This window comes from Bombus pyrosoma, linkage group LG16, assembly GCF_014825855.1.
Source record: "Bombus pyrosoma isolate SC7728 linkage group LG16, ASM1482585v1, whole genome shotgun sequence".
Taxonomy (NCBI): Eukaryota; Metazoa; Arthropoda; class Insecta; order Hymenoptera; family Apidae; genus Bombus; species Bombus pyrosoma.
This window is the reverse complement of record NC_057785.1, coordinates 2875438-2901875: the sequence shown is the minus strand read 5'-3', so window position 1 is coordinate 2901875 and position 26438 is coordinate 2875438. Positions and strand designations below refer to the sequence as shown.

Below are 26438 nucleotides of genomic sequence, written 5' to 3'. Positions count from 1 at the left end.
AAGCCAAAGAATTTTCATGAAAACAATCGTCTTGTATATATGTATATCCTTTTCACCTTGATGCACCTTATGTTTAAGTTTCAACATGATAGCAATTTAAATTTGTATCACGAGTTTTGTAAAATTTAACTTTTAAAGTAAATTTTGAAACTAAAGTTAGTTGTAGAATTGACTTGAAATAGAATTCGTTGCCATTCGTTGGCTATTTCTAAGTTTCCCTGAACAAGTAACAATAGGCATCGAGGAAGGAAACATTTGGCGCGGGTCTCGATGGTCGAATACAAAACAACGCGAAACCGTGGCTCCGCTGACACATTAATGCGCGTTTTACACGGCTGCAGAGACAACGACACGAAATTCGTCGCCTGGCAATTTGACGTGCATGTTATACCGCGAGCCACACGATGCATGATTGCGCGTCTTTCGGTATTCTTCACAACTTTCATCAATGTTGTTGTTGTGTTTTTAACAGCATGATAGTGAGGAGTGATTTTAACCAATGTACGTTTTACCAAAATTTCTGTCAACAGTTCCTTACGTTGTATTCGAGTCCTTGTCAATTTTCTGAAACGGAAACATTCATCGTTAAAATTAAAAAAATTCGTATTATCGTGTTCGATTATAGAAAAATAATAATCGTCCTCTTTTACCATTTTCATGTCTCTTTACGTTAGTAAAATGCTTCGCGATGTTCACCAGCGATAACACCATAGGAACGCATGGGAAAAGGCTTGTTACATCATGTTTGACAATCGGCTGATACGATTCAATTCTAGTCCTGACAATGAGTCACGTAAACGCTACAATACGGAAAATATTTGTAGAAAAGCAATGAAACGTTGTACGGTTTATTACAGTCCAGCTAGTATAGTTAGACGCTAGGAAGCCACGTATACTAGACTTCTATTATTACACTGGGTCGCTGGCTTAGACTCAGTCGGTGTTGGCTCCCTGAACCGTGAGAACGGCTCGTCGAACACCTGAGAACGCGTTCGCCGGCGATCCGTGCCGGACTCAGTCGTCTTCGAGAGCGTCGAACCGCTCGTGCTCACTGTTCGCGCCTCTTGTTTGTGCTTCCTCTTCGAATTCCAGCCCTTCGACGACTGTACGCTTAAATCTATTGGATAATCATCGCCACGATGCCCTACTACGGAGACAGTTTGCCCTATTACTATGGGGGACCCTTCTCTAATCACAGTTCATTGATGACTGGTGCTCCACGGTAAGCTCTTTCTTCATCCAATTATTTTCCTTTCCTCTTAGCCCTCCTAAGATACCCTGTACACTGTATTTCTTTATTTTCATGCGAAAAATGCCTCGATTATTTTTTGGTAATTTGTTTTGTTGCCAGAGATATTTTTGCATTTCATCGTGAAACAGTTTTCTTTTTTACAAATTTTGAATTTTTCTCTTTTTCACTCTATCTTAGTGGACATGCTGTTTACATTTGACTTTCATCGCCTTCTTTAGTTCCTCTTCGCAACATGTGTTCTTTATTTTATCAATTTTTCTTCTTTTCCGTCTAAATAAAATGACATGACAGATACAATTTCTTATTGTTACGTCTTACAAGTATACGTATACTACTTCTCATTGGACGCTTTGTTTAGTTCATCGTCTTTTACCCTATAATTACAGAGATTTTTCTTTTTCGAACAAAGGACTTTCTCGGAATACCGGTCATTTCGTACCATTCTCTGGCAAACACACACTTCGAGTTTGATTATTCCGCTGCACTTGTTCGTCCCGTTTGCCCCGATCGTCCATCTAATCCAAGCGAAAATAGCGTTCCACGAAGCGGTTCCTTTCTTCGCTTTCTTTCCCCGCTTTTCCTTCGCGGACCATTATTCTTGGTCGCGGAGTGACGTTCGTCGTCGCGGAGGCTTCTCTGGTGGTTAGTTACGTGAATGCGCGAGAAGCAATAAAGGAGCTAACCAAAATAGCAAGCGCATTTCCCAATTTTCCTTTGAGTAAGCCAGTGGAAAATGAAAAGAAAATGCCATAGATCGGAACATGCTGGTGCAGCAGATTGTACACACACGATACTCTGCAATTAGAATAACTCTGTTAGAATGTTATTCAGAATTTTGACAAACGATAAATACGACAGACGATCTGTCAAATCTCAAAGTTATTAGTAAAACGCGAGATGGCGATTAATTGATTGATCCTCGGATTGGAGTAAATCAGAAGGATCAGGAGGAGTAGCAGGCTCATCGAGAATATTAGCCTTTAAAAATAGCCAAGTGTCTGGACGTGTAGTTTCCACGTGATAAAACTCCGTCGCACTCGTTGCATTGCCAAAAAATCCTCTAGTAAAATCCGCAATTACGTTATCTTTTTTCTAACACTGAAAGCTTTAATATAAACGTTTGTAAATAGATAATGTAAATAAATGTGCAAAGAATAAAATTATTTGTCCTACATAAATGGAAAATCATTATAAGTAACGATTAATACTATATACTGAGGATTAGTAAATAGAATTTTTAGTTATAAAACAATAATTAACAGAGATTTCTTCCTTTTTGAATTTTTTGAGCAACTTACAAACTTAATGCAACAAAAATATTAAAAAATTGAAATCAATATCTTACGTACAGCGTATTTTTTAAATAGAAAATGATTTAGATAAATGTAAAAATGATCAGAAAATATAATTGGAAAATTATTTATCTAAATAAAATATGTAATACCAAAGACAATAGCTTAAAATTTGTAGAGGAGTGACAAGTAAAAAACCTGATGAGAAGTTTCAATCGCCTTTCATGATTAATATCGGTCAGTAGATCCATATGTGCGCTGAATTACTACTTGTTTGTCATCGTGTAACTGTTCAAATGCGTACAACTGATTCATGAATCGAAATCTGTCAATCATTCGTGGCCATGGCCGAAGCCAAATTCAGAGGCAACGCGCGTAACAAGTGTTCACGATGCGCTTTCCATTCCTGCAATGTAATGCATCGCGAGGAGAAGCTTCTGGTATTGAGACCATGCAATCGGAAGCTTATCAGGTCAGGTTCGAAACAATTACGCGACACAAAAATTGCCGAGTCTTCTTAAACATTTTGTAACTGTCCAAACAACGATTTGCTATTTTTTAGTCAACCTTCCTTACGATAAAAATTATTTTTACCAGCTTAACATACTTTCTTCGTGTTTGACTCATCTATAAACAAACGATACGCTATATTCAGGATCTTTCTATTCCAAATTCAAGGTCTTTGAATCTTATTATTTAAAAAAATACCAAAGAAAAACCGCCAGAGAAGCATGCACGTTGCCTAGCAACCAGAATTTCATGAAGTTATTCGCGTAGACCGCTCCATTCGCCGCTGTCCCGATACTCGCCACATCTGTCGACCATCTCTGAGTCCCCGCTGTCCACTCTGCGTCGTTATTCTCCCGCGTCAGTGCCCAGCCGGCCTAGACGCGTCATCGACACCGCGGACATCGACGTCTCGACACCCAGGACCCTGACTCAGGAGAGTAGTCATCAAAGAAATCGTCTACGTCGTGACAGACCCACGATCAAAATCAGAAGCCAAGCCTTGAAAGATAATCCTGCTCTGAGACAACATAACGAAAGGCATGAGAAGTCTGTGGGTGAATTATTGGTCGAGAAGTTCTTGATCAAGGACAAGAAACTCGACGAGGCGGAGAAACGTTTGCAGTTGTTCCATCAAGTCAGTTTGGAAACGGATGAAGACGAAGAGGGCCAAGATCTACAACAGATAAAGAATAAAATTATTAGAAGATTCACGAGGAGAAGATCTTCGGCGGATATACAGCTGGATCCTGAACAGATAGAAAGAGAGGTAACTTACGCTCAAGTTCAGGCAAAGGTATTGGATACTCTGGTTGCTGAAGAACAAGCTGAGATCGAGAACGAGGTTCGTAGAGGGACTTTGATTAAGAAAGGGGCTCCTGGAGGACCAAGGATCGTTCCTATCTTCTGCAGGAGTGTTGACGGAGAGCCTGCGTCCCAAGACGAGGAGGAAACTACGTCGCAGAAGGTAAGGAAAACCTTAAAAAAGGTGAAAAAGAAAAAGAAAACTACCGAAAAGCCGTCACCGCCTGAGGAGGGCGAAAATTTAAGGGAACGTACGCCTAGTACCTCCAGCGATGCCTCTGCGGATGTCCAAACAAGTGAGAATGACGAGGAAAAAGTTCGAAAGCGCTCGAGGCCGCAGATGTTCAAGGTCGAAGCCAGCAACAGTGTCGGAGACTTTTCTACCATTTGGGTGAACAGTAGTCCCGTGGAACAGTTCAGGGAAAGCGTGAAAATTCCCGTTCCTAAAAAATTACTTACACGGAAGACGGATAGGCGTGAGGTTGAAGAAGAATCTGAAACGGAAATCGTGTTACCCGTGAAGAAACCCTATATAAAGGATACTTCGAGAAACAGCGTGTATTTCACGGTGAAGACGCCTCCGGAGACTCTAAAAAATGATCCTCTGAAGAAATTAGAAACTATTACCAATGGAATGAAACCAGAAAAAACGTCAGAGTCTTTTACAGAAAGAAAAATTAATCAGATCTTACCTGTAGATGTCACAGAAGAGGCTAAGAAAACGCCAGAGTATCCTAAAGAAAAAATACTTCATCAGATCTCATCTGAAAATGTTAAAGAAGAAAATAAGAATACGAACCAAAAGACATCCTCCAAGGATAAAATCTTCCCAAAAGAGAAGAAAGAAGTAATACATAAAAAAGCCATTGAAATTCCCAAGCAGAAGAAATTAGAATTTCTAGATAAAAAGGTTCCAGAGTTTCCAGTGTCCTCTGTCGTCTCTGTGGCGAAGAAGGAGGAATTATTAGAACCCAAGATCTACGACGATCCCATGACCACAAGGGTTGATGAGAACAACGTGACGTTAAGTGTTGAGCCGTTGGCGAGCGAGAGCAGCGCCAGCGAAGCGCTTCCATCGGCTGCGGACAGGCTGCCAAAAGCGTCTAAAATTAATACGGATGAAAATAATGCCGTAGAAGCGCCAAAGTATACGTTACGAGAACGGCAGTACCTGGCAAAACCGACGAAAGCCGAACGCGACGAAGACGTCGTATCTTCGGGAAAGAAGGTGAACAAAGCTGTGACCTTGAAGAACGCCCCCAAAGTAGGTGTTTCTACTGAAGAGTCGAACGTAGATCATTTTAGACAGTCCTTGAAAGAAGATAATCTATTAACGAAGACTTCCTCTTCCCTTGATGATGCAAATAACAACCTCGTGATTAAAACGACCTTGTCAGAGGGCCTCAAAGGTGACACGCAAAAAGCAGAAGGTTCGGGAAAAGTTGCTGAAAAGATAGGAAAGCATGTAATAGAGGATGACAAGGATAACAAGGTGAATGGGCCGAGTGTTGAAAAGATGGTAAAAAAAGGTGTCGAAGAAATTTCAAGATTGCCCTTCAAGGTGCCAACGGAGAAGACTGAGAGTAACAGAATAGAAAACAAAGCGGAAGCAAAAGCCAATTTGCAGAGTGCAACAAAGACTGAGACGCAAACAAACAAAGAGCCCAAGATCCCGTGGAGAACTAAACTTTCCAAGGTCGATACTCCTGGCGAGAGCAGTGTTGCTTTAGACAGAAGTATCAGTGTGGATTCTACGCCTGTTCCAACCAAAGAACAGATAGATCCAAATGCTTTGAAACAGTCTATATCCGTCGACGAAAATTTGATGACCAAAATGCCTTTACAGAAACCAGTGGTAATCGGAGAGATTGGAAGCTTATCTAAAAGCACGTCCACGGAATCTATAGATTTCTGGAGCGAGATTAAGGGGCCGGAGAGTCCTAAAGTGACGAAAGTGACCAACAAGGGATTCAATTTCACTGGTTCCAAGAGTTCGGAGCCAGGTCAGGCGGTCGAGGACCTCGGCAGCGGGCAGCTGGACAAGAAAAAAGAGACTGATCCTAAAATAAGCGTCGCCACTCCGCCAGCCGAGTTCAGTAATATCGCCGTAATCGAGGAGGAGCGGAAGACTGAGGAGAAGTCGTCGAAATTCAAGACTGAACAGACAATATCCAGCACTGGAACGCTTTCAACTACTTCAGAGAAGTCAGACTTTGATAAAGGTGATACCACTCCTAAGAAAGGATTAAAGAAGAAGAAAAACCTATCTATAACAATTGACCAAGATGCGTACTCGACCGTAAAGAAGGCTCCTTTCAAGAGAGAAGACTCTTGGTCATCGACTACTTCTATTAAATCCATGACGAATACTCCTGATACCACTGTTCCGGCTTCCGAAGTCTCCACACCGACCGCTGAGATTCCTGTGCCTGTAATAAACATCGAGGAAACGCCCACCCCGACTAGATCCGGTTCTCAGGTTCTGTATGAAGAGGACGAGCCCAAGACACCGACCAACGAATACCAAGAGATTGAAATATTGGCAATTTCCAAGTGGGACAATCGCAGTGACCTTTCTAACGTCAACGAAGAGAAAGATATTATTTCAGTGCCCTCCAAGGAAGCCAACGCGATTTGCAGTCCAGAGGATACTCCAGAGTCCTCTAAAAAGAAAAAGGTGGTTAGAAAAAAGAAATCTTCTACGATCAAGAAAAGCTCTACTAAGAAAGATAGTAGTAAAGACAACAAGGGATCCAAGAAGAGTTCTACCAAGAAAAGTTCTGCCAAGAGTCAGGAAGTCTTGAAAACTTCAGAAGTAAAGAATTCCGCTAAACCTAATCCCAAAAATAATACACCTACTCAGAAACCCATAGATCTCATTAGGATGTTTTACACGACTCCATCGGCGTTGTTAACTGCTACACCCAGAGACTTGTCTAAGGTTCGTCGAGCCAAGATTAAGAGGAAAAAGCATCACTCCAGGACGCCATCTGTAAGCAGTGACAGTACCGGAAGTACCACTAGTACGGCAACCACGGAAAGCAGTGGATCCACGTGTACGGATGATGACCCGGATCACAAGAGGATGAATTCCACCAGGAGTAACGACTCCGGCTTCGACGGTTCGCCAAGGATATCGAGTACTTATTCTATAGTATTTTTGGATCGTTTGTTCTGTTAGTGTAGACAGATTGCGCAATTTCGATTTTTTTCACGTTTGCCTTATACCAGGATTCTGTTTAGCCGAACTGCCAGGAAGTTTGTTGCAGATTCGCAGAAATTTACCGTCTTCCCAGAGTGTGGGTGGTGTGTTTATGTTCAGAGGAACGTGCTGTTTTCAATATCTTTTTGATAACCATTGGCTTTTTGACATTTGCATTTTACATAAACGTAAATATATTAAATTCGTCGAAGATATTCAAGCTAATTCCTTACGAACATGGCAGTTTGCTAACTTGTGACTAACAGATATTGTTTGTAACTATTGTGACTAATGTGTGATTCACTCTATTGCCTATAAGTTATTTTCTGCATGAAATTCTAGAGGGATACAAAGTCTTATGGTCAGGCTGTCAGAGTATCAGCAAACAATCAGCTGTTGCGTAACCGTTCCACATCCAGATACATTCTCTGATCCAACAGTATCATATGTTCCTGTTACAAACGTGAAGCCAGTTCTTCGTTGTTATGTAAGGTCGTTGTCGTAGAGTCAACGACACTATTTACCAGTATGTTTACAGGAAGTACCGTAATTATTAAAATGGTCTCCACTAGTTCTTCGTTGTCTCAATATCTCGATAAATAAATAAATAAATATATACATATATATATATGTATAACTTTCTTAAATCTTGATATAGATACAATTAATTTGTCATAAATGGTCAATTATTGTTTACCTTGATTTAAAACTAATGCACATGGTTGTGCCCATAGTGGTTCTATTTATAAGATGTGGCGCGGTTTCATAACAATACTCTAGACTTTATAATGCAGTCGCGATTAGTTGATGCTGCAAACAAGAGTTTCGAGATAAATTTAGATGGACGATGGGTTTATTGGGTATCAGTAGATAAAGAACCGCGAGAGACCGTTGTTCTCGCATTAAATTAGCTTTTTTGGTACAAACAAGGTGCATCAAAGGTATTTGTTATAAAATCAAACAAATAAGACCCAGAACGTTTAAAAATAGATTGTGATATGGCCTGTCACAAAAAGTGTGAGAAACTGACTGGGAATCTCTGTGGATTGAACCAAAAACTTGTGGCAGAAGCCTTGCAGGCGCTCAAGAAAGGTGAGTTACTTATTCCAACCCGCTAAAAGTAGGGATCAAAGGAAAAACTAAGATCTTTCAATGTTTGGTAGCTTCGAAAGAATATTTCTCATTTTTTTTCATATCTTATCTTAAGCATTGGCCGTTCAGTCAGACTTGGCTGGTCCAAGAAGTGTATTCATCTATGACTTTGCCGCAATTCCACGTGGCTGTCATAAATCCATTCACTCTGACTAGAAAATAGTCTGGTAGACGATACTGTGATTCCGGCAATATGAAATTATATCGTGGTTAAATCGGTCTCTAGTGCTTATATCTATTATGATATTCCTACCTGTCCCTTAATCGATCATTTATGTTGTGTTCCTCGTGTCCCGTTAGCGTCATAAAACGGTCAGTTCTATTTTTGGGAAATGCTAGTCGGCCAACATCCAGCGTGTTCATATGCCAAAGCCAGATCGATAATTAATTCGCTTATTAATCGAAATTTGACGAACATTTGAGCAATCAGACGTTCTTTGGCCCGGGAAGATCCCGGAAGAGAATCTAATACGATCGTTCTCTTTCTACAAATAGAGAATCTTGTCCAATAGTTACTGGTTCCTCTTTACTCGTTAGTAAGTATCTTTAAGATTTAAAACAGGCAATTTTTACGACCTGAGACTTTAAAAAGAGATGCACTGCAAGTATTTCAATGTCGTTTGCCTTATGGATGCGAAAATAAGACTAACCATGACATTTATAAATTGCTCCAATCGGTAGATCGATTGATATATTATTTCTATTTTAATTTCACAGCACCTTCGCAGTCGTCGGACAACCAGAGGAATTCAGACTCTTCAGACCATTTCCCTAGTGGAAGGATTACGCCACCGGCCACCAATCTTCCAAGGTTCAAGAAGTACACCGTGACGGATTTCAATTTCCTAAAAGTGAGTTTGCTGCCCAAGGCGGGTCATCATTATAAACGGTCGTTAACAGATTTTAGCCACGATCGTCGTGTTTACCGTGGCGCGTGCAACTCTCGGGCCTCTGCCAAGGTCCCGGCTGACGAAACGCCCAAATTATTCACTTCGAGATGATGGAAAGCTTCGTCTACGACGGATTATCTTTCTTCTATCAAAAACTTACGTCAGTAACTTTCAGGGTTCTCTACATAAATCTGAAATAACAAGAATTGTTTAGATTCTAAATAACTTTATGGAATTTTGGAAAAGGAAGCGTTTACATTTTTGTTATTAGAAAATTGAGATAGTTTAAACAAGAGAAATTTTAGAGGATTTTAGATTTTCTGCTCAGTGAATTGATTTGATACAGGTTTCTCCTAGATATTCGTAGATGTACCTACTTTACAGAAAATATATGAGCTCCCTTGGCTCACCAGGATGAAAGCCAATCGGTATCACGTGTATACCTGTAACACGTGAACCCAACTTGATTGATTCACAAGGTGTCCTTGCAAAATGATCCAAACTAGGAGGTGCGACGAACCTTCGCAAAAGCTTTAAAAAGCTTCGTTAAAAAGCTTTAAATCTCCTCGACAGTGAAGAGTTTCTTATGCATGAATTTTAGGCATGAGATAGTTTAATATCTTGAAATATCTGCATTGAAAGATAATAGGGTTTTATAGTCAGGTGACTTATCAGTGAGTAAATTTATAGAGAAGAAAGTTTAAAACGAATTTAATTTTGCGAAGGACCTCACGCAAATAGACTCACCTAAATTAGCTGCACGCAACGAATTATTTTTAACGAGTCCGAGGCACTCTCACGTGCGACATTCTCACTTTAGACGCATGAACTTTCCACCGTGTGCCATTTTCACTCTATCAGACCTGGATTTCCACCTGGTAACAGAACCTTGCCTCACTTTTGACGGCTACAGTCATTTCATAAGAATTACTCCCGGTGGATATTTCTTTCATATCTAATCCCAAGTTAGATCCTCTCCAATAATACGATACATTAATCAATGAATTTTGAGACCTAAAATATTTGAAAATACAAATTTAAAAATTCTTAAAATTGGATTTCTGAAAAAAAAAAGCAGAAGTTATAATGTTTGTTATATTTCTTTAGGTCCTAGGAAAAGGCAGTTTTGGCAAAGTGTTGTTAGCCGAACTCCGAGGCACTGAATGTGTATACGCAGTAAAGTGCCTGAAGAAGGACGTAGTTCTTGAAGACGACGACGTAGAATGTACCTTAATCGAAAGAAAAGTCCTGACTCTAGCTACCAGGCACCCATACCTCTGTCACCTGTTTTGCACCTTTCAGACAGACTCTCATCTGTTCTTCGTAATGGAATACCTGAACGGCGGCGACTTGATGTTTCATATTCAAAAGTCGGGTCGTTTCCCAGAACCAAGAGCCCGATTCTACGCAGCTGAGATTTGGTCCGGCTTAAATTTCTTGCACAAGAAAGGAATAGTGTACAGAGACTTGAAATTAGACAATGTGCTGCTTGATTTCGACGGACATATTAGGATAGCTGATTTTGGCATGTGCAAACTGCAAATTTTTCTCGACAGAACCGCCGACACCTTCTGTGGAACGCCTGATTACATGGCTCCCGAGGTAAAAGAAGATCACAAACGTAATAAAAAATATTCTTTGTGTAATAGAATCATTTTTCTCTTATCAAATAGCACGAGCGAGCTATTTAATTTAATTGGAATTATTGGCTGTCGAAGGAATCCAAGTTCCAAAATTAAGACACTAAAAGCGACGCTCAAAGAGCCGCGATTCGTTGGTCTCTTTAAGTTAACCAACTGACTGTTTCCGCATTGCAGATCATAAAGGGACTGAAATACAATCAGGCGGTAGACTGGTGGTCGTACGGCGTGCTTCTGTACGAGATGCTCACGGGACAGTCGCCATTCTCCGGCTGCGACGAGGATGAGCTATTTTGGAGTATATGCAACGAAAGACCGTTTATACCTCGTTACCTGAGCCAAGATTCCAGCGACATATTGATCGCCCTTCTGGAAAAAGACTCTGGGAAAAGGCTTCCTGGTCACGAAATTGCGCTGCACTCTTTCTTCCATGTAATTAATCTTGTACAATCTATTTACAGACTGGTCTCCATTCACGAACACAGACGTAGACCATTCTGTGCAATTGAAACTTCTCGTATGAACTGTAAATTTCATAAAACAATTAATATGTTCATTTCTCCAGCAATTGCCATGGGATAGATTAGAAAGGAGGCAACTGGAACCGCCTTTCAAACCAGCCCTGGAGCATACTTTAGATACGAAGTACTTTGACACAGCATTCACTGCTGAAAGACCACGACTGACTCCTGTACCTGAACAGATCCTCACTTCCATGGACCAGGGCGTCTTCCGTGGGTTTTCCTATACAAACCCAAATGCAACAGACTGAAGAAACTATCAGAGACATGCCACAACTTCACAGATTTGCACGTTGGCGGTATTCAACGTGGTGTTCTTGTCTTACGATGTTAATGGTCCTGATGATCATTTGAAAGTTGATTCGAACGAAAGAAGAGGTGCTTACGCTCGTTTCTTGGCAAACGGGGGAAACTGAATGTTACTTTGGAGTCTATCAGGACAGACAATTGACTGAGTCTCGATGAAATCATTGAGGATGACGGCATTCGTCGGGGAAGATATTCTATGAGTGGTTCTAGCAAGGGTCAATATCTCTGAATCGCTCTCGATGATAAATGCTAGGTTTTTATAACGTAGAGGCCGCATTGCGTTTATAGGACACATAGATTAGCCATTCGTGGAACTTAAATGAGGTTCTAGTGTTTACAGAGTCAAGCTCGGCCGCGAGAAAACCGATTCATTCAATTGGATGTTATGTTTCCTTTTTTAAAGCGTTCTTTCTAAACAAAAATCGTGATGGGCCGAAAGTTCTACCGACGTTGGCTACAATGACATTTCAAATAAAACAATAGACAACATGCCTTAAATTATAATTAACGTGATGAATAGCAAAATATTTTAGAAAGAAGATATCACGATCAGATAACCGGAAGATGCTCGCAGACCTCTAATTGCACCGCGTTCCAGCGTTTATTCTAAACCTCTAGCGTTACACCGCGGTCAGGTTATTAATACTCCGAGTGGCTCATTACTTTGGCTACGATAAATACTGTCTCGAGCGTCTTCCACCCACAGACGACTGCTCTCGCTCTTCCTGCCTTCCCTTTTTTTCATAAAAGGACCGCGTTTTCTTTTCGTTTTTGTCGTTCTTCGCCACCTTTACTTCATTTTCTTTCATGAATCCTACACCTTTCATGTCTCCTTCCCTTTTTCCATTTTTCCACCACTTATCTTTTTTTCTATTTCTATCCTGTCTACCGTCCACGCCTATCTTTCTCTTCTCCATACGTTTTCTCGTGTTCCTTCTCGCTTTTCGGGTCGCACACTTGGCTCCACACTGACTATACGCTAACTTTAGCACACGGTAGAATTGGCAAAGCACCACGATTCGGCAACGAAGTCGAGACACGTTGAAGAAGACTCCAGGACACTTCACATGGATGTCTGAAATACAATCAATTTAATTCTAAGATACTTGTCGACATAATTTAATAAGGAAGATCGATTCTGACATAATATTTAGTAGATATCGCTAATCTTTAAATTGTGATAATCATGAAAATGATATAGAGAGAGCCTAGAGTTAGGTAGAGGTCGATAGCAAAAGAAATGAAGAAAAAGCATTGACTGATAGACCCATTAGCCGGCTAATTGATTCAATTGGATCATTCCGACACGGATGGTGAGTTAAGCGGTCGCACTTAATAATTAATTACTCTCTAAAGAACGCGGACATTGCTATCTTTAATTGAAACTTAAAATAAACTCGAAAGTCTGTTCTTATTTTAAAAGCCTAAATAAATGGACCTTTCCTTAAGATCGTAGGAATACCCAACCATCGTTAATGTATCAATTTGTGATCGGTAGTTTTTCGAATTTAAAAGGTATTTAGCGAAGCCTCCAATACAGATTACGTGGAAGCGAAAGGTCGAGAAATGAAGAACGATGGAAGGTGTACGCACGCCGTTCTGCGAAGCGGAGATCGGATCAGTGAGGGTGGAAGGGGATGAATCGAAACGCTAAGCAGCTCGAGAAATTGAAACGAGGAAAGATTTAGAGAGGAAAGAGACGTCGTAGGAAGAGGCCGCAAAAACCGACCGACCGAGAGGATCGGTCAATGGACCCTGAATCCGCAGCTTCTTACTTTTTGCTCTTTAACCGACTGTTATAAACAGATTATTTCGAAAGTGTCGTTATTTAAATATTTTTTACTTACCTTCGAACAGGATTTTTAAAGCGCTCATAGCTGTCTGTAGTTTCGTTCATATAACGAATATTGTTAACAATCAACTATAGCGAGGATTTCTAATACCTTGACAAAGTTTTTAATGGTTTAGAAACACTCGAGGTATCAAGTTTTGTATAAAATTAATACTAAAAAAAAGTGTGTTCTCTGCTTCATTTCCAACCCTGTATAAATCCTACGCCTCTAAAAGTTATTCATTGTTCCAAACAGAGTCTAATTCCGTAAGCTGTGCAAAGGGTAATCAAAATTCTAATCCGATCATCGAACCTCTACATAAAAAACTTCTAGGTACTGATGATATCATTCGACGTCGCGGATATCGATAACTAAAAATAAGAGAGAATATACCGGCCGTGAAATCTGGGAGGGGCAAACGGTTGAAACGCGAGGAAACCAAGAGGAAAGGCTTTACGACGTGTTCGAGGGAACACAGACGCTCGAAATCGAAGCTTTTAACGAGAAGTGCAGACTTATTTGACGGTGCAGCGACTGCGGGGCGCCCGCAGGGCCGCACACACTCTCTCCCTCTCTCTTTCTCTCTCGCCCCTATAAATAGACTCGACGCTACCACGATTGCGGCCCTACATCGTGCGGCTATTTTCGACAGGCATCGCTACTCGTTACAGTTCTCCGTACGCCCGCTCCACGACGAGTTTCTATCGTCGACGGCTCTTCAAACCCGCGAACAAAGACACAGATGCGCTGTTTACGCCGCGAGCAACAAGAATCTGCCGATCGTAGCGGCTCCTTGACGACCTGCTGCTCCTCCAGGTCGTACTTACTCTTCTGAACACGTTCATCGTTTCTAAAATGGATATTTATTGCGATTTAGTAGATGTATAATCGATAGTTAATCGTAGTGAAACGAAGTGTAATAGTTTTAGTGTGGTACCCGGTTGAAATCCAAAAATTTTCGTCGAGATATTCGAATCTAGTGACCTGTCGTTTCAACTTTGTCGATATTACATGGAAATTATTTAAGTGGAAAGCCAGACGGTTCATTCACTCCATAATAAGCGTGCCTTAAAGGGATGTTTAACGAAAAGACGTAGACCAGAATCTTTTCTGCACTTCCTCAGCGATGGTAATGATAACTCGATACGGAAACAGCATCGGTGCTAAGTAGAATACTCCACAGATAGACTGCCGAGGATGTTCAGCTCGCTGAGACTGACCACCATGCGCTCGCATAAGAACCGTGCTCGGCCAGGAAGCGTGGCCACGTCCGCCAGTTCCGATTCAGCTCGACCCGATGAGATCACCCAGTCTTACCATACGCACAGTTTCTTGCTACTAGACGATCAGGACAGTCCTGTATCCACCCCTTCCAGTGTTTCCTCTAAAGTAGCTCAAGTTAGAGTGGAACGCGAAGGAGGAAGTCTCGGAGTTACCCTTAGGGGTGGAGTTTCTAGAGCTCTGGTAGTCACTGGAGTGAAATCTGATGGGCCAGCGGCAAAAGAAGGAAGAGTTAGACCTGGAGATAGATTATTGGCTGTGGATGATACTGAATTGAGAGGTTTGACCTTGGCAGAGGCTCAAAGAGCGCTTAGAAGAAGTTCCGATGCTCCTGTGGCTTCCTTGACTATTGAGTATGACGTTGCTAACATGGAAGAGGCCAGGGCAGCTACTTCCGGTTCCCTTCTGGTGCAATTGGAACGTGGACTTTCGGGTACCTTAATCGAACAGTGCATTTCCAATTTCACTTAAATAATTAACTTGTATATATGTAATTACATATATATGTAATTTCAGGAGAACTGGGTCTAACAGTAAGAGAAACACCAAACGGAGTCTACATTGAAAGTTTAAGACCAGCAAGTACGGCAGATCGCTGTGGCGCTCTGCAACCTGGAGACAAACTATTAGCAGTGGATGAAACCCCTGTCCAGGATGCAGTGACAGCCGCCAAACTGCTCAGAAACAACTTCGACTCTCGCATAGCTAGGCTACAGATCTTACCTAGGCCTCCTAGTGCTTCACAGAGAACAGTAAAGAGGAGGGCGCAGCCACAAGCACAACAGACCTCCAATCAAACTCTGCAAACGAAAGAGAGCCTGACTGTGGTCCTTAGACCAGATCACAAAGGATTTGGACTTGCTTTAAAGCTCGCTGAAGATCGTCTAAATTATGTCGTCAGTCTATTAGAAGCTGGAGGTCCAGCTGAACGCAGCGGAGTCCTTTTGCCGGGAGATAAAGTTCTTGCAATTAATCGTAGAATGCTCAGAGATCTTCAGCCAGCTGAGGTAACTGGCATTTTGGAAACTTCTCAAATGGTAATTAGCATAATTACGTTGCAGTCATTCTTCATATTTTATTTTTATTTATTAATCGCCGACTTTATCTAAATCTTTTCGTATTCTGTTGTTTTATTCTTTTCCCTCTTCTGTTTCTTTTACTTCAATCTCCAGGTTATTAGAGAACAATTCTTAAATTTAAAAGTTTCTTTTTCTCGACAGATCGAGTTAGTAACGGAGTACAAGGTCGGTGGACCAGTTGTTCCCAGCTCAGGAGTGTTCACAGTGCGAGTAGCGAGACCTATTGGCGGACAGCCTGATGTAGGTCTCACAGTGAACGAGGATTTGATCATTACCGAGGTTCGTAAGGGATCTCTGGCTTACAGAACCGGCAGCCTAGCTCCAGGGGACAGGTTATTAGCTATAGACGGGCAAAAACTAGACCCTGGCGACCTCAGACAAGCCGCACAGCTGTTACATCGACCAGGGAACTCGGTTATCGCCCTGACCGTGAGGAAACCGGACCCTACCTCGGAAACCAGGTAACTATATGACCTACAAGTACCGACTAAGCTATTCTCAACTCTTCAGTGCTTCCTACTCCCCTAAGGTTGTAAAGAGCAAATGGCATGGAGAAATAATGATGGAATATTGAATTTTATAGAGATTACTGCAAGGAGTCCAGTATAGGAAGCGATTCAGTGCAACAGTATCCTTCAGGAATTCTTCGACCAGCTAGGGAGAGTCTACCTAGTGTAGACAGTGCAGTGGATTCTTGGGGAGAACTAGGAGAAAACAGTGGGACAGGTCCGGAGATTCTGAGGCTTTGGGATACAGCTTCGGTGGATAGTGGTCAACTGGATGTACACATGCCTCCTTACCCTGGGTAAGAATAGAATTTATAAAACTTTTTTTCCTGTTTTATTACATAATAGTTTTCTATTTAAAGGCATTTTTCTAAAAATAAAAATTTATTTTAATCTTTTCCCCATTCTCAGGCCACAGGAATGCAGCAACTCAGACAGGCCTCAACAGATAGTTCACGTCTCCTTACACAAGGACCCAGTATACGAAGACTTTGGTTTCTCCGTATCCGATGGTCTGTATGAGCGTGGAGTTTATATAAATCGTCTTCGGCCTGGTGGACCCTGCGATGGCGTTCTAAAACCTTATGACAGAATTCTGCGTGTAAACGAGGCCAGCACAGAAGATTGCGACTGTTGCTTGGCTGTCCCGTTGATCGCTGCGGCTGGTCCACGTTTGGACCTCACCGTAGCCCGACCGGTATCTCCTCCTAACATTATAAAAACACTGTAAAGGAGAGCAAATCAATGTGACAAAGCAGTGTAACGAGGAAAATGGTGGTGAACATATCTGGTATATTTTTATACACACCTGTATTTTATTTATAAAAATAAATGTATAGATTGCTTTCAGCTAGAACATCTCCTGCATACAATTCACGCATACCATATCTGAACACACGCTTGAAGAACGTCAACGTGACACTTATTTAACCCTCCACGAATTATTTCTAGAGTTTCTAGAAGGAGGTATAATTGCTGGAATTAATATAATAAGGCACTACGCGGTTTTAACGACTGTAATTAGAGAATCTAAATTAAGTTAGCATCCAAAAAGGAGCAGTCCAATTTTTAAGACCTTACTGTATTCGTTCCGCCAATTATACTTCTAAACTTCATACATTAATATGGGCGGTACATAGAAAAAATATTATTTCGGTGGTAATAGTCCATACAAGCGAAAGTCTACTGGGAGTATTATCAAGACAAATTTTCATAGAGGGTTAAAGTGCTATAACAACCTAAGGAGCTGATGATATTCAACCACAACACCTGAGCTAGCTGGAAGAAGGTATTGAATTTGAAACCTAATCGATAGTATATGAATATCGCTCGATATCAATCGATGCAGTTGAAATCCGATTTCTATCCATTCACCATTGTTTTCGCGACAGGGGAATGTAATCGATCTTAAAGGCTAATTGACCCAGCAATTAGCTATGAACGCTAACAATTTCGCGAATTATATAGTCCCACCTTGCCAGCAAGTCTATTCGCCTGTGAGAAGCAAGATAACATAAACGTAAAATCATCTTAATCCCTTAACCTACAACATCGAGTTAGACTCGTGGTACCTCCTTCGGGCCAAACATGAAGAACACGTGGAACCAATCATAAATAAAACGAGCATGAAACATACGTTCTTCGGGCTACATACAACAAACACATTTTGTTCTTAGCCGCATTGGAAACTTAAATCGTACGGCAAGGAGTTAAAATAATCCCTAAAATGAACAAAAAAGGCAATCAGCTTTGAGTACTAAAAGAATTGCTCTTTTGTGCAGAATAATACTAATAAAATATGTACGTGTATATAAATATTTTTGTCATCATATGAGTTTTGATCCGTGTATATTGTTTTAACTAGAATGCTATATCTTCCCTTTATAATTCCCATGTAAATATCTGAATCACTATAACTGAGATACCATATATCAACAGAAAAAACTCATATGAACTTGTCAAATATAAAATGAGTCGAATATAACTCAGACTAGACTGCAAGCAATTGATGCTTCTTTCCAGTCCATCCATTTACCATAAAGGAACTATTACTACCGTTACGGTCTTTATCATAATACTTCGGAAGCGCTGTTCGACTCTCTTTCTCTATTCTCTGATCGTACTTCGCTTTATTGTAGCACAACACACCGAGTATGGCCAACGTCATACCGAATATGTTTAACCACGTCACTGGGTTCCCAAGCACGAACAAAGTTACCGCGATTACGAATATACGTTTACTCGCGCTGGCCACTGCATAAGTTAAAGGGGTAACGATAGACAGTACAGAAAACGCGATGATGTTTTGCAACCAGTTCAGCACACCATCTAGTAGTAACAGGCATATTATATAGTAACTTAAATCAGCAGATTCTCCAGTAACTGGATCGTATATCAACCTCCACAGATCGTATAATAACCATATAGGTGAAAATAATATCAGTGCCAGGCGGCCCAAAATGAGTAGAAGCCTCAAGTGATGTATTCCTGTGTCGTGTAGCACCTGAAAACAAATGTATCATTAGTATTATAGATCCACAGCCATAATATGAGTGCTAAATTAATCTAAGTACCTTTTTAGAATAAATATTCTGCAAGGAGAATGCCATGGTAGATGCTAAGGCACTCAACAAGCCAATCATATTAAAACTGAGCTCTGTAAGCGTGGCTACAGCCACACCTACCACGATTGGGACTAAGCTAAGATACACTTTCCAAGTCTGCTTTTCTTTCAGTATGATTCTTGAGAGGAATACCGTGAAGAAGGGCATTGTAGCCTTCACTGGGACAGAGCCAAACTTTAGTTAATATATGGGATTTATAAAATAAAAAAATAAGCAACATATTCATAAAAACTAGTTCTAAAATGTATGCATTACAATTTTAGACAATAATTAGAAGAAATCCATGTATTTATCTAGTAGGCAGAAGTGCAAAATTACATAAAAGACTTATCTTTAATTTGCTTCATTAATAAATTATTTATCAATTTGAATCATGAGATAACATCTATTCCAACTATGCAATACTTGAAGCTGTGGTTGTTAAAGATTGGACGTTTTAAAGTATTTCTTTTCAAACATTCATAAATACATGTAAACAAGTAATCGATTAAAATCATTCAGAGTTATCATCATTATCACAATGCAAAGGTATAGATTGTGTGGCATTAGCTCGCGCGCGTTTAGGAGTAAAGGTCGGCTTGTTTTATTTTTAAAGATGGATCTGCGTGCGAAACACGTGACTGTCAAAATAATATCTCATACCAGTATGAGCGTAAGAGACGGGCACTTTCCAAATGCTGACGTGGCTGAACACGTTCGCGAGGAATTTGCCCAGGGCGAGTGGTACGATTAACCGTAGATAGTATCCCCAGGGAATATCATTGGAATATTTTCTAACACCCCATAGATTGAAGAACGGGCCTGAATAAACGGTGATGGAGGTTAACTGGACCATGGTTACTGTCATCGGGTAAGGAAATTCCGACAACAGCATCTTGCCGACGACGTTACTGCTACTCGAGATTCCATACCAGAGCAGGCACAGGAACAATATGGTGACCACTTCGCGGCTGTTCCGCCGATCGTCCATGATTGCGCGAACGATCCTCTTATAATATCTTCTCAGTGATCACTCCATACGTTTACGCAGCCGGTTGACACAATACTCCCAACTAATCGGTATATGCGGCCGCTGCCACAGATGGAATTTAACCACAGCGTCCACAGCTGGCATTTCTCTCTCCCTCCTAATGAGTTTCCCCTCTCTCCTTGCGTAATATCACGGGAACACGTGGCGCACGCTTCGAACTGAAATGAAACATGTTCAATCACGTGCATACAATTCACTCGAGTCGCACAACTTGCTAGAGCGTTTAGCAACCTGGGTCATCTCACAAAATAAGTTACTAATAGTATTAGTGAATTTAGAAGTTGCAAGTTGTAGCCTGTTGCATAAATGTTTTTGCGATTTAATTCCATTTCTTCGGAAACAGAAATTTGTTCTAACCAATTCTTTAGTGAATGGGCAAAAATAAATTTTGACCAAAACACGATAAGTAATAACTACATCATAATATATTCTGCATTGTTGTCTTTTACTTGTGGTTCTAATAGTACAAATTAATTTCATTTACTTTCCGCTTTATATCTGAGATTCTAATAGTATACAGACTAAAAACTTTTACACACCACTGTATATCAAAGATACAATATGTTGGCGGGAAAAATAGCATAAGTTGAGTTATACTGTTTTATCCATAGTTTTCTGATTTATACTCTCTTGACCGTCCACCAGAGAATTTTGTTCCATGTTTTCCAATCTTTTTCTCATGAAGGAGTAATCTTTTTAATTGTACCCTAATTTTGAGAATATCCTGCACATATAACCCTACTTATCTCTGTTATAATTATTCATAATATAATAAATGTGATACCAGAGAGAAAATAATACGCATACTTTGATTCAATAGTAAATTTACTATCTGAGAAATTAATATTCGGAAAAGCAGCTTTCTATAATATCTAAAGTTTATGAATGTAGTTCTATTTCTATCGTAAGATTTTGGTCATGGGGTTTTATTTATCTCACCTGTCTTGATTTGTTGAATGGAGTATAGTAAAGGCAATGAAATAGTAAAATTTATTGTCAGTAATACCAATAGTTACCTCACATAATCCCTATAGACACTATAGATGAACGAATGTAAATGTAATTATTTTATAATACGCTCTTAAGTTATTAATCAACAAAAGTAATACAATTATTTATGAAAGCTATTAAAGGCATGCATTCAATTAGAAGCTTCGATTAACTAAATTTATTCATTATTTTACATCCCCATTATTGCACCTTTATATGAATTTAATTACGAAACTTAAAACTACTTAAAGCTTTAATTTTATCTATATACTTTTCTCAGGAAATTTTATGCTCGGTAATTATACACATATTTTGTTTGAGGAAGAATCGCAATAATTAGAAATGATTAGAAAAAGTAGGTCAACAGATGATTTTTTCCTGGTCTTAAACATAAACGCAGTTTTCACAAAATAGATGGCAGTAAATCTCGATGGAGGGATGTCCCGTTTTGTATAAAGCGGGTGTCAGTTGCATATTTTTAAAACCAAATACTATTGATTTTTTTGAATGAAGATTGATCCTAGTGATAGGAAATAATTTTTCCGTTGCATAAACGATCGTATAGCTAAACAAGGTTAAATAACATTTTACCATTTACGTGTATGCAGGTTATGTGTCACATAATTCGATGTATGATACGAACAGCTTTACAATAATTTTCTTATTTCATCACGTGGAATTCAACAACTCCTCGAAATTCTGCCGATAGAGTTACATTTAAATGGATCCTCTGCTTTCGTCAACTTCAAAAAAATACCGTAAGGAGGCCAGTATTGATATCCCAATAATAGAATGCAAACGGGAATTTACCTTGCCACACAAATTTCCAAGCATGGTCAACTCGTCTAAATGTAGTTCAGTATTTAAAGATCACGGAACGATTACTATTACTAATGCAGAAGTGCAAAGTAATCTGAGTGGAATGAAGAATAAAAAGACATTGTCTACTAATGGTATAAAGAAATTGAGGATAAAAACAAAAGATGGCAAAGATCTGGGAGAAGTTAAAGTACAAATTTTGACTCAGAAGAATTTACTAAATACCCCAAAGATTACTAAGGTCCAACAAGGTAGAAATTATGTAAAGAGTAATGGTACCACTTTTTCTATCGCTTCACAAAATAGTATTAGTGCGTTATTAAAACCATTAGGATCTCAGTTACACGTAGAAGCACAGAAATCTATTACAGGATCACCTTGCTACACAAAATCACATACACAGTTTGTTGTAAAGCCTGTTTCTTCTGGTGAATTATCGACATCTATTAAATATAAAGTGCCTGTAACTCAAAATAAAAGCAAGAACATAGTTCAAAAGCATTATATTTTGACTAAAGTGAATAAAATGGATCAAAGTAACAAATTGTTACTATTAAATGAGAATAGGCACAACTTTTTTCAAAATATTCCAGGTGTCCCAGAAAAAAATACAGAACCAGGAAAGAATAATACAATATTAGTAAATAAACAAAAGAATACAGAGGAATATATTTTTAAAAATAATGAGAAAAGTAGAGGAAATGAAAATAATGATGTATCAAGAAAAACAAATATATCAAATAATAGAAGCTCAATAATTCAATTAGCAAAATCAAAGTTTCCAGTAGTAAGATGTGAGAAGTTAAAAATCTCTCCAACTAAAGTTAATACCAATAAAATCACTGTATCTCCTGAAAAGACAAAGAAAAGAAAACAACATTCTAATTTGGATGGATGGAATCATTCTGCAAAAAAGATTATTGTATCGAATAGTAATTCTTGTAGTCCAAATAGTAGTGAAGTTCAAATACTTACAAGTATTTTAAAAAAGCCAGAAAATTCTATACCAAAAATACTTGATAATAATAAAAATGATGATGATAAGGATGATGTTATGTTTCTATGTGAAAAAAATACAGTTATAGGCCAATGTCATAATAATACACAAGAGAAAAATTGCACTTCAGTACTTGTAAATAACAAAAATGTTGATAAGAATACTGAAGGCATATTTACTGAGATAGGAAATAAGCCAAAGTTTTGTAAAAATAAGAATCAGAATAAAATAAGAGCTGAAGAAACTGAAGACAATGAGGAAAATGGAAAATTATCAGAGTGTTTAAATGTAATTAAAGAAGCACTAATTAGTGTAAAAGATGATCAACTTCGAGCTAAGGCTTTGCATGCCCTTGCGGAATGTGGAATAGGTATAGCAAAGCAAGTCCCAATTATTCCACCTGAAATATTAAGAACAGTTCATGATTCTCAAATTCAAACTGATGTATTTGGACTTCTTGATAGTGAAAGTTTTGTATTAGTGAAAGAAAATATACCTACCGTAGGAAGAATAAAGCAAACAGAACGTACTACTATTAAGCTTCCTCCTGTTATGCAAGAAGTATACACGCAAACAGAAAGGCAAATACAGTGCAAATCTAAATTTAATAATAATATCAACGACATAGATTTGTTCCCCATGTGTATACAGAATACAATACCTTTACAAAATACACTAGACTTTGATGATTGCTTCAATGAACTTTTTAATAACAATACTGATGTGAACAGGGTGAAGGAAGTATTGTCAACACCTCATTCCTTATGTAAAAAGGTTGCTATACAAATAGAAAGAGACTATGATGAAATGCAGCATTATGATGATAATGGGATGTTGAATATACATCGAGCTGTGGTGAATAACCAATTACACGAAATGAAAAGATTATTGTTAATTTTAGAAGCCTCAAAAACTAGTATTGATGTATCAACAGAAGATGGAAGGGTAAGTCCATATGCACTCATTAACACAATTAGTATACAAATATAATAATATAGATATAATATCTTTTCAGACAAGTTTGGAATTAGCAATTATGAATGAAGCATCTAAAGACATAGTGAAATTGTTATTAGAAGCTGGAGCAAAACCAATTTCATCAGAACTTGTTCATGACTCTGCAGTACTTTTAGCCTGCAAACAATCATCTCCACTTTTATCACATCTTTTGAATTATGTAACAGAACCTGAATTATTAAACAGAGAGGATTCAACAGGTAAGGCATATTCAAAAATAAAAAGTAAAAAGATCTCTAATTGTATATGTTTTAAGGAATGGCTCCACTGCATTATTGTGCATTAAAAGGCAATTTAGATGGAACTAATGCTTTGATAGAAATGGGAGCAGAAATAAATCTGAAGGATCATCGCTCAGGAAGAACGCCATTCTTCCATGCTCTTGAAAATAATCATATGCCAGTTGCGCAAAAGTTATTAGAATGTGGCGCCATGGCGGATATAGTAAACTTTTCTGGGCAATCTGTTCTATGTTTAGTAGATGAAACAAAAAGTCTTTCATTCAAAGCATTAGTTAAACAAATAGTAATTTAATTCTACTAGAGCCGCAAATTTATTTCTCGAGTCATTAATGATAAATGTTTAACTACACATCACAATGGAATGTCTTTTATGAATTAACTCCATGATTTATGTAGGTACGTATTTAAAGACTGTTACAGTAGTGTTACATTAACTGGCCGTAATTTTGTTTCATTAAATGACTATTACCCTCCAATTCATGGATCGAATTTCGTGAAATGGACCTATATATATATATATATAATATATATATATATACATAAATAAATAAATATATATATATGGGATATTTTGTAAAATATTTCTCTCAATAATTGGTATAAGGTCTTGATCCGTGAACAGTTAGTGAACCACTACTGTACTTGTAAAATGAATGTGTGTAACATACATTAATTATTTTATTAACACGTTGAATGCCATGGGGGTCACTGGTGACTGACACTCGACTTGGCCGTGATGCCTTGGGGGTCACCAGTGTCTGGCGCACCAAGATTAGTAGAAATACATAATTTGAACAAATGTCAATAGTTATAAACTTTTTATTATTACCATCGTTACTACAGTGGTGTGACGAAATCAATGCAGTATAAAACATAGAAAAATAGTTTTATTTATACATGAAATATAGATCTATTATGTGCGCTTCCCACCAGTGGCTGTCGAACATGGGAAAAACCTGCTTTTTCCGTGTTTTACCTTAATGAACAATAACCCTAAGGAACGTTTCGACTTGAAAGATGTTTGATGGCAATTAAGAGCTTTGACAGTAAAGTAAAAAATGCTAAATCTTATTATAAATTAGGATCATTGCAGGTCTGAATAAGTATGACCCAGGGATAGATTATGGTTTATGGTAGGTCCTGGATGTAACAACATAGAACAATTATTTAGCAACGTGAAGAAACAATATGAGATAATTGATAAGCGCAAAAAATAAGTGAATTGAGCGAAATTGCACTATAGCGCCATAGGGGTCACCAATGACCTCAGTGAGATAAATTCATTATCATTCAATTCATACATATTATTTGTATCGCATAATAAAAAATTCACCATGGCGCCGCGGCCAAACTTTGTAAAACTGGCGTGGCATTCAATGTGTTAAATTGTATACAAATAGTTATAAAATTTCTGATAAAAATAGAAAATTCTAGAAAATATTTATTACGTATACATCATATTTCTTGTTTTATTACGTTAATTTATACTTTTTTTTGTTGAAAACAATAGTTTGCTCTTTATTGTTGACACATTTTGGACAATTATTAGCTGAACTTTATAAGCGAAGAGCGTCACTGCCAATCATTGTAACCATTTATTGAATCGTTCTTGATATGTCAAGGGTTAAGATTTAATAAATATAAACTAATTAGATATTTAGATACTTAGATGGAAGAAATGCAAATTAGAATAGTATATTACATGCAGTCTTAACATTAGATCAACCCCTTAAACTACAACGTCGAGCTAGACTCGTGGTACGTCTTTCGAACTACATGCGACAAACATTTTTTTTCTTGGCCGCATTCGGATGTGCAGATATATTTTCTTGAAAAATATTAGAAAGATACCCTCAAAAATCTTGTTCAAAGATCAATTGGTAGTAATTATTTATCAAACATACTGCAACATAAAATTAGTTGCACAACTTCGAATGCTCAGCCAGACTGTGAAATAGTTCGACATCTGACCGACTCTGCCGATGGTTACAGCACGCGCTGTTAGAATTTAAATCGTAGGGCAAGGGGTTAATGATTATTGTCTAATACTGTAAGAGCTATATGTTTCTATATGGTATAAGTATCTATAAGATTTAAATAAATATTGTATCTTTAAATTGCTCTAATCAACTGTGAGTAAATGAAATGAAATTTGATCAAATGTATAATCCTGATGCTAGTTTACAACGCAGTGAGGTTGTACTGTAGCGAATTTCAGAGCTACTGTACACCAACTTCAGGCCAAAAAGTACTGCCATACCAATTTTAAAGACAATTTCGATCACATCAGGTTTATCGATCTATTAATAATTTTTATAACATAATAAAACTTTATTTTATCACGAAAAGCTTGACTTATTTATTTAAAACTTTAACGCTAAACTGAACTTTAAAATAGATTCCAATCAAATTTCATTATATACTTGACATGTCTGGATACTTTAAATTCTCG

At 38.5% G+C, this 26438-nt stretch overlaps 4 protein-coding genes across 10 annotated transcripts; 3 read left to right on the top strand and 1 right to left on the bottom strand.

Moving 5' to 3' along the window:
• Positions 1-11: 11 nt before the first annotated feature.
• Positions 12-12983, top strand: LOC122576310 (serine/threonine-protein kinase STE20-like). 2 transcript variants are annotated; one of them, XM_043746426.1, is made up of 7 exons: positions 12-426; positions 858-1222; positions 3310-6995; positions 8927-9060; positions 10207-10701; positions 10917-11171; positions 11305-12983. In XM_043746426.1, the coding sequence occupies exons 2-7, from the start codon at positions 1140-1142 to the stop codon at positions 11509-11511; spliced, it is 4860 nt and encodes a 1619-aa protein (XP_043602361.1). In that variant the 5' UTR covers positions 12-426; positions 858-1139; the 3' UTR covers positions 11512-12983. The 2 variants fall into 2 exon arrangements, with proteins under 2 accessions (XP_043602361.1, XP_043602363.1); XM_043746428.1 differs by lacking the exon at positions 12-426 and having other exon boundaries at positions 828-1222; positions 3322-6995.
• A 174-nt stretch (positions 12984-13157) lies between these two features.
• Positions 13158-17125, top strand: LOC122576317 (glutamate receptor-interacting protein 1). 2 transcript variants are annotated; one of them, XM_043746461.1, is made up of 6 exons: positions 13158-14530; positions 14589-15115; positions 15199-15719; positions 15903-16222; positions 16345-16566; positions 16679-17125. In XM_043746461.1, exons 2-6 carry the CDS (start codon positions 14599-14601, stop codon positions 16995-16997), a joined length of 1899 nt encoding a protein of 632 aa, XP_043602396.1. In that variant the 5' UTR covers positions 13158-14530; positions 14589-14598; the 3' UTR covers positions 16998-17125. The 2 variants fall into 2 exon arrangements, with proteins under 2 accessions (XP_043602396.1, XP_043602395.1); XM_043746460.1 differs by having other exon boundaries at positions 14585-15115.
• LOC122576324 (solute carrier family 35 member E1 homolog) lies at positions 17061-20037 on the bottom strand. Its single transcript, XM_043746473.1, has 3 exons — positions 19534-20037; positions 18841-19049; positions 17061-18770 (listed from the first exon to the last, which is right to left on the bottom strand). Exons 1-3 carry the CDS (start codon positions 19859-19861, stop codon positions 18258-18260), a joined length of 1050 nt encoding a protein of 349 aa, XP_043602408.1. The 5' UTR covers positions 19862-20037; the 3' UTR covers positions 17061-18257.
• Positions 20038-20201: 164 nt separating this feature from the next.
• On the top strand, positions 20202-26334 carry LOC122576313 (putative histone-lysine N-methyltransferase 1). Of its 5 annotated transcripts, none has more exons than XM_043746436.1 (4): positions 20202-20327; positions 21520-23672; positions 23743-23944; positions 24001-26334. In XM_043746436.1, exons 2-4 carry the CDS (start codon positions 21633-21635, stop codon positions 24276-24278), a joined length of 2520 nt encoding a protein of 839 aa, XP_043602371.1. In that variant the 5' UTR covers positions 20202-20327; positions 21520-21632; the 3' UTR covers positions 24279-26334. The 5 variants fall into 5 exon arrangements, 4 of the variants coding, with proteins under 4 accessions (XP_043602371.1, XP_043602373.1, XP_043602370.1 ...); XM_043746438.1 differs by having other exon boundaries at positions 20231-20327; positions 21621-23672; XR_006319697.1 differs by having other exon boundaries at positions 20240-23672; positions 24001-24382; positions 25080-26334.
• Positions 26335-26438: the final 104 nt, after the last annotated feature.

Coding starts and splice junctions, on each gene's coding strand:
- LOC122576317 (XM_043746461.1), top strand. CDS start 14,599: ATGTTCAGCTCGCTGAGACTGACCACCATGCGCTCGCATAAGAACCGT. Junction 15,116..15,198: donor ATTGGAACGTGGACTTTCGG/GTACCTTAATCG, acceptor ATGTAATTTCAG/GAGAACTGGGTCTAACAGTA. Junction 16,223..16,344: donor GACCCTACCTCGGAAACCAG/GTAACTATATGA, acceptor TGAATTTTATAG/AGATTACTGCAAGGAGTCCA.
- LOC122576324 (XM_043746473.1), bottom strand. CDS start 19,861: ATGGACGATCGGCGGAACAGCCGCGAAGTGGTCACCATATTGTTCCTG. Junction 19,050..19,533: donor CGTCTCTTACGCTCATACTG/GTATGAGATATT, acceptor GCTCTGTCCCAG/TGAAGGCTACAATGCCCTTC. Junction 18,771..18,840: donor AGAATATTTATTCTAAAAAG/GTACTTAGATTA, acceptor ATTTGTTTTCAG/GTGCTACACGACACAGGAAT.
- LOC122576313 (XM_043746436.1), top strand. CDS start 21,633: ATGGATCCTCTGCTTTCGTCAACTTCAAAAAAATACCGTAAGGAGGCC. Junction 23,673..23,742: donor TATCAACAGAAGATGGAAGG/GTAAGTCCATAT, acceptor ATATCTTTTCAG/ACAAGTTTGGAATTAGCAAT. Junction 23,945..24,000: donor AAACAGAGAGGATTCAACAG/GTAAGGCATATT, acceptor ATATGTTTTAAG/GAATGGCTCCACTGCATTAT.
- LOC122576310 (XM_043746426.1), top strand. CDS start 1,140: ATGCCCTACTACGGAGACAGTTTGCCCTATTACTATGGGGGACCCTTC. Junction 6,996..8,926: donor CGGTTCGCCAAGGATATCGA/GTACTTATTCTA, acceptor TTAATTTCACAG/CACCTTCGCAGTCGTCGGAC. Junction 10,702..10,916: donor CTGATTACATGGCTCCCGAG/GTAAAAGAAGAT, acceptor TCCGCATTGCAG/ATCATAAAGGGACTGAAATA.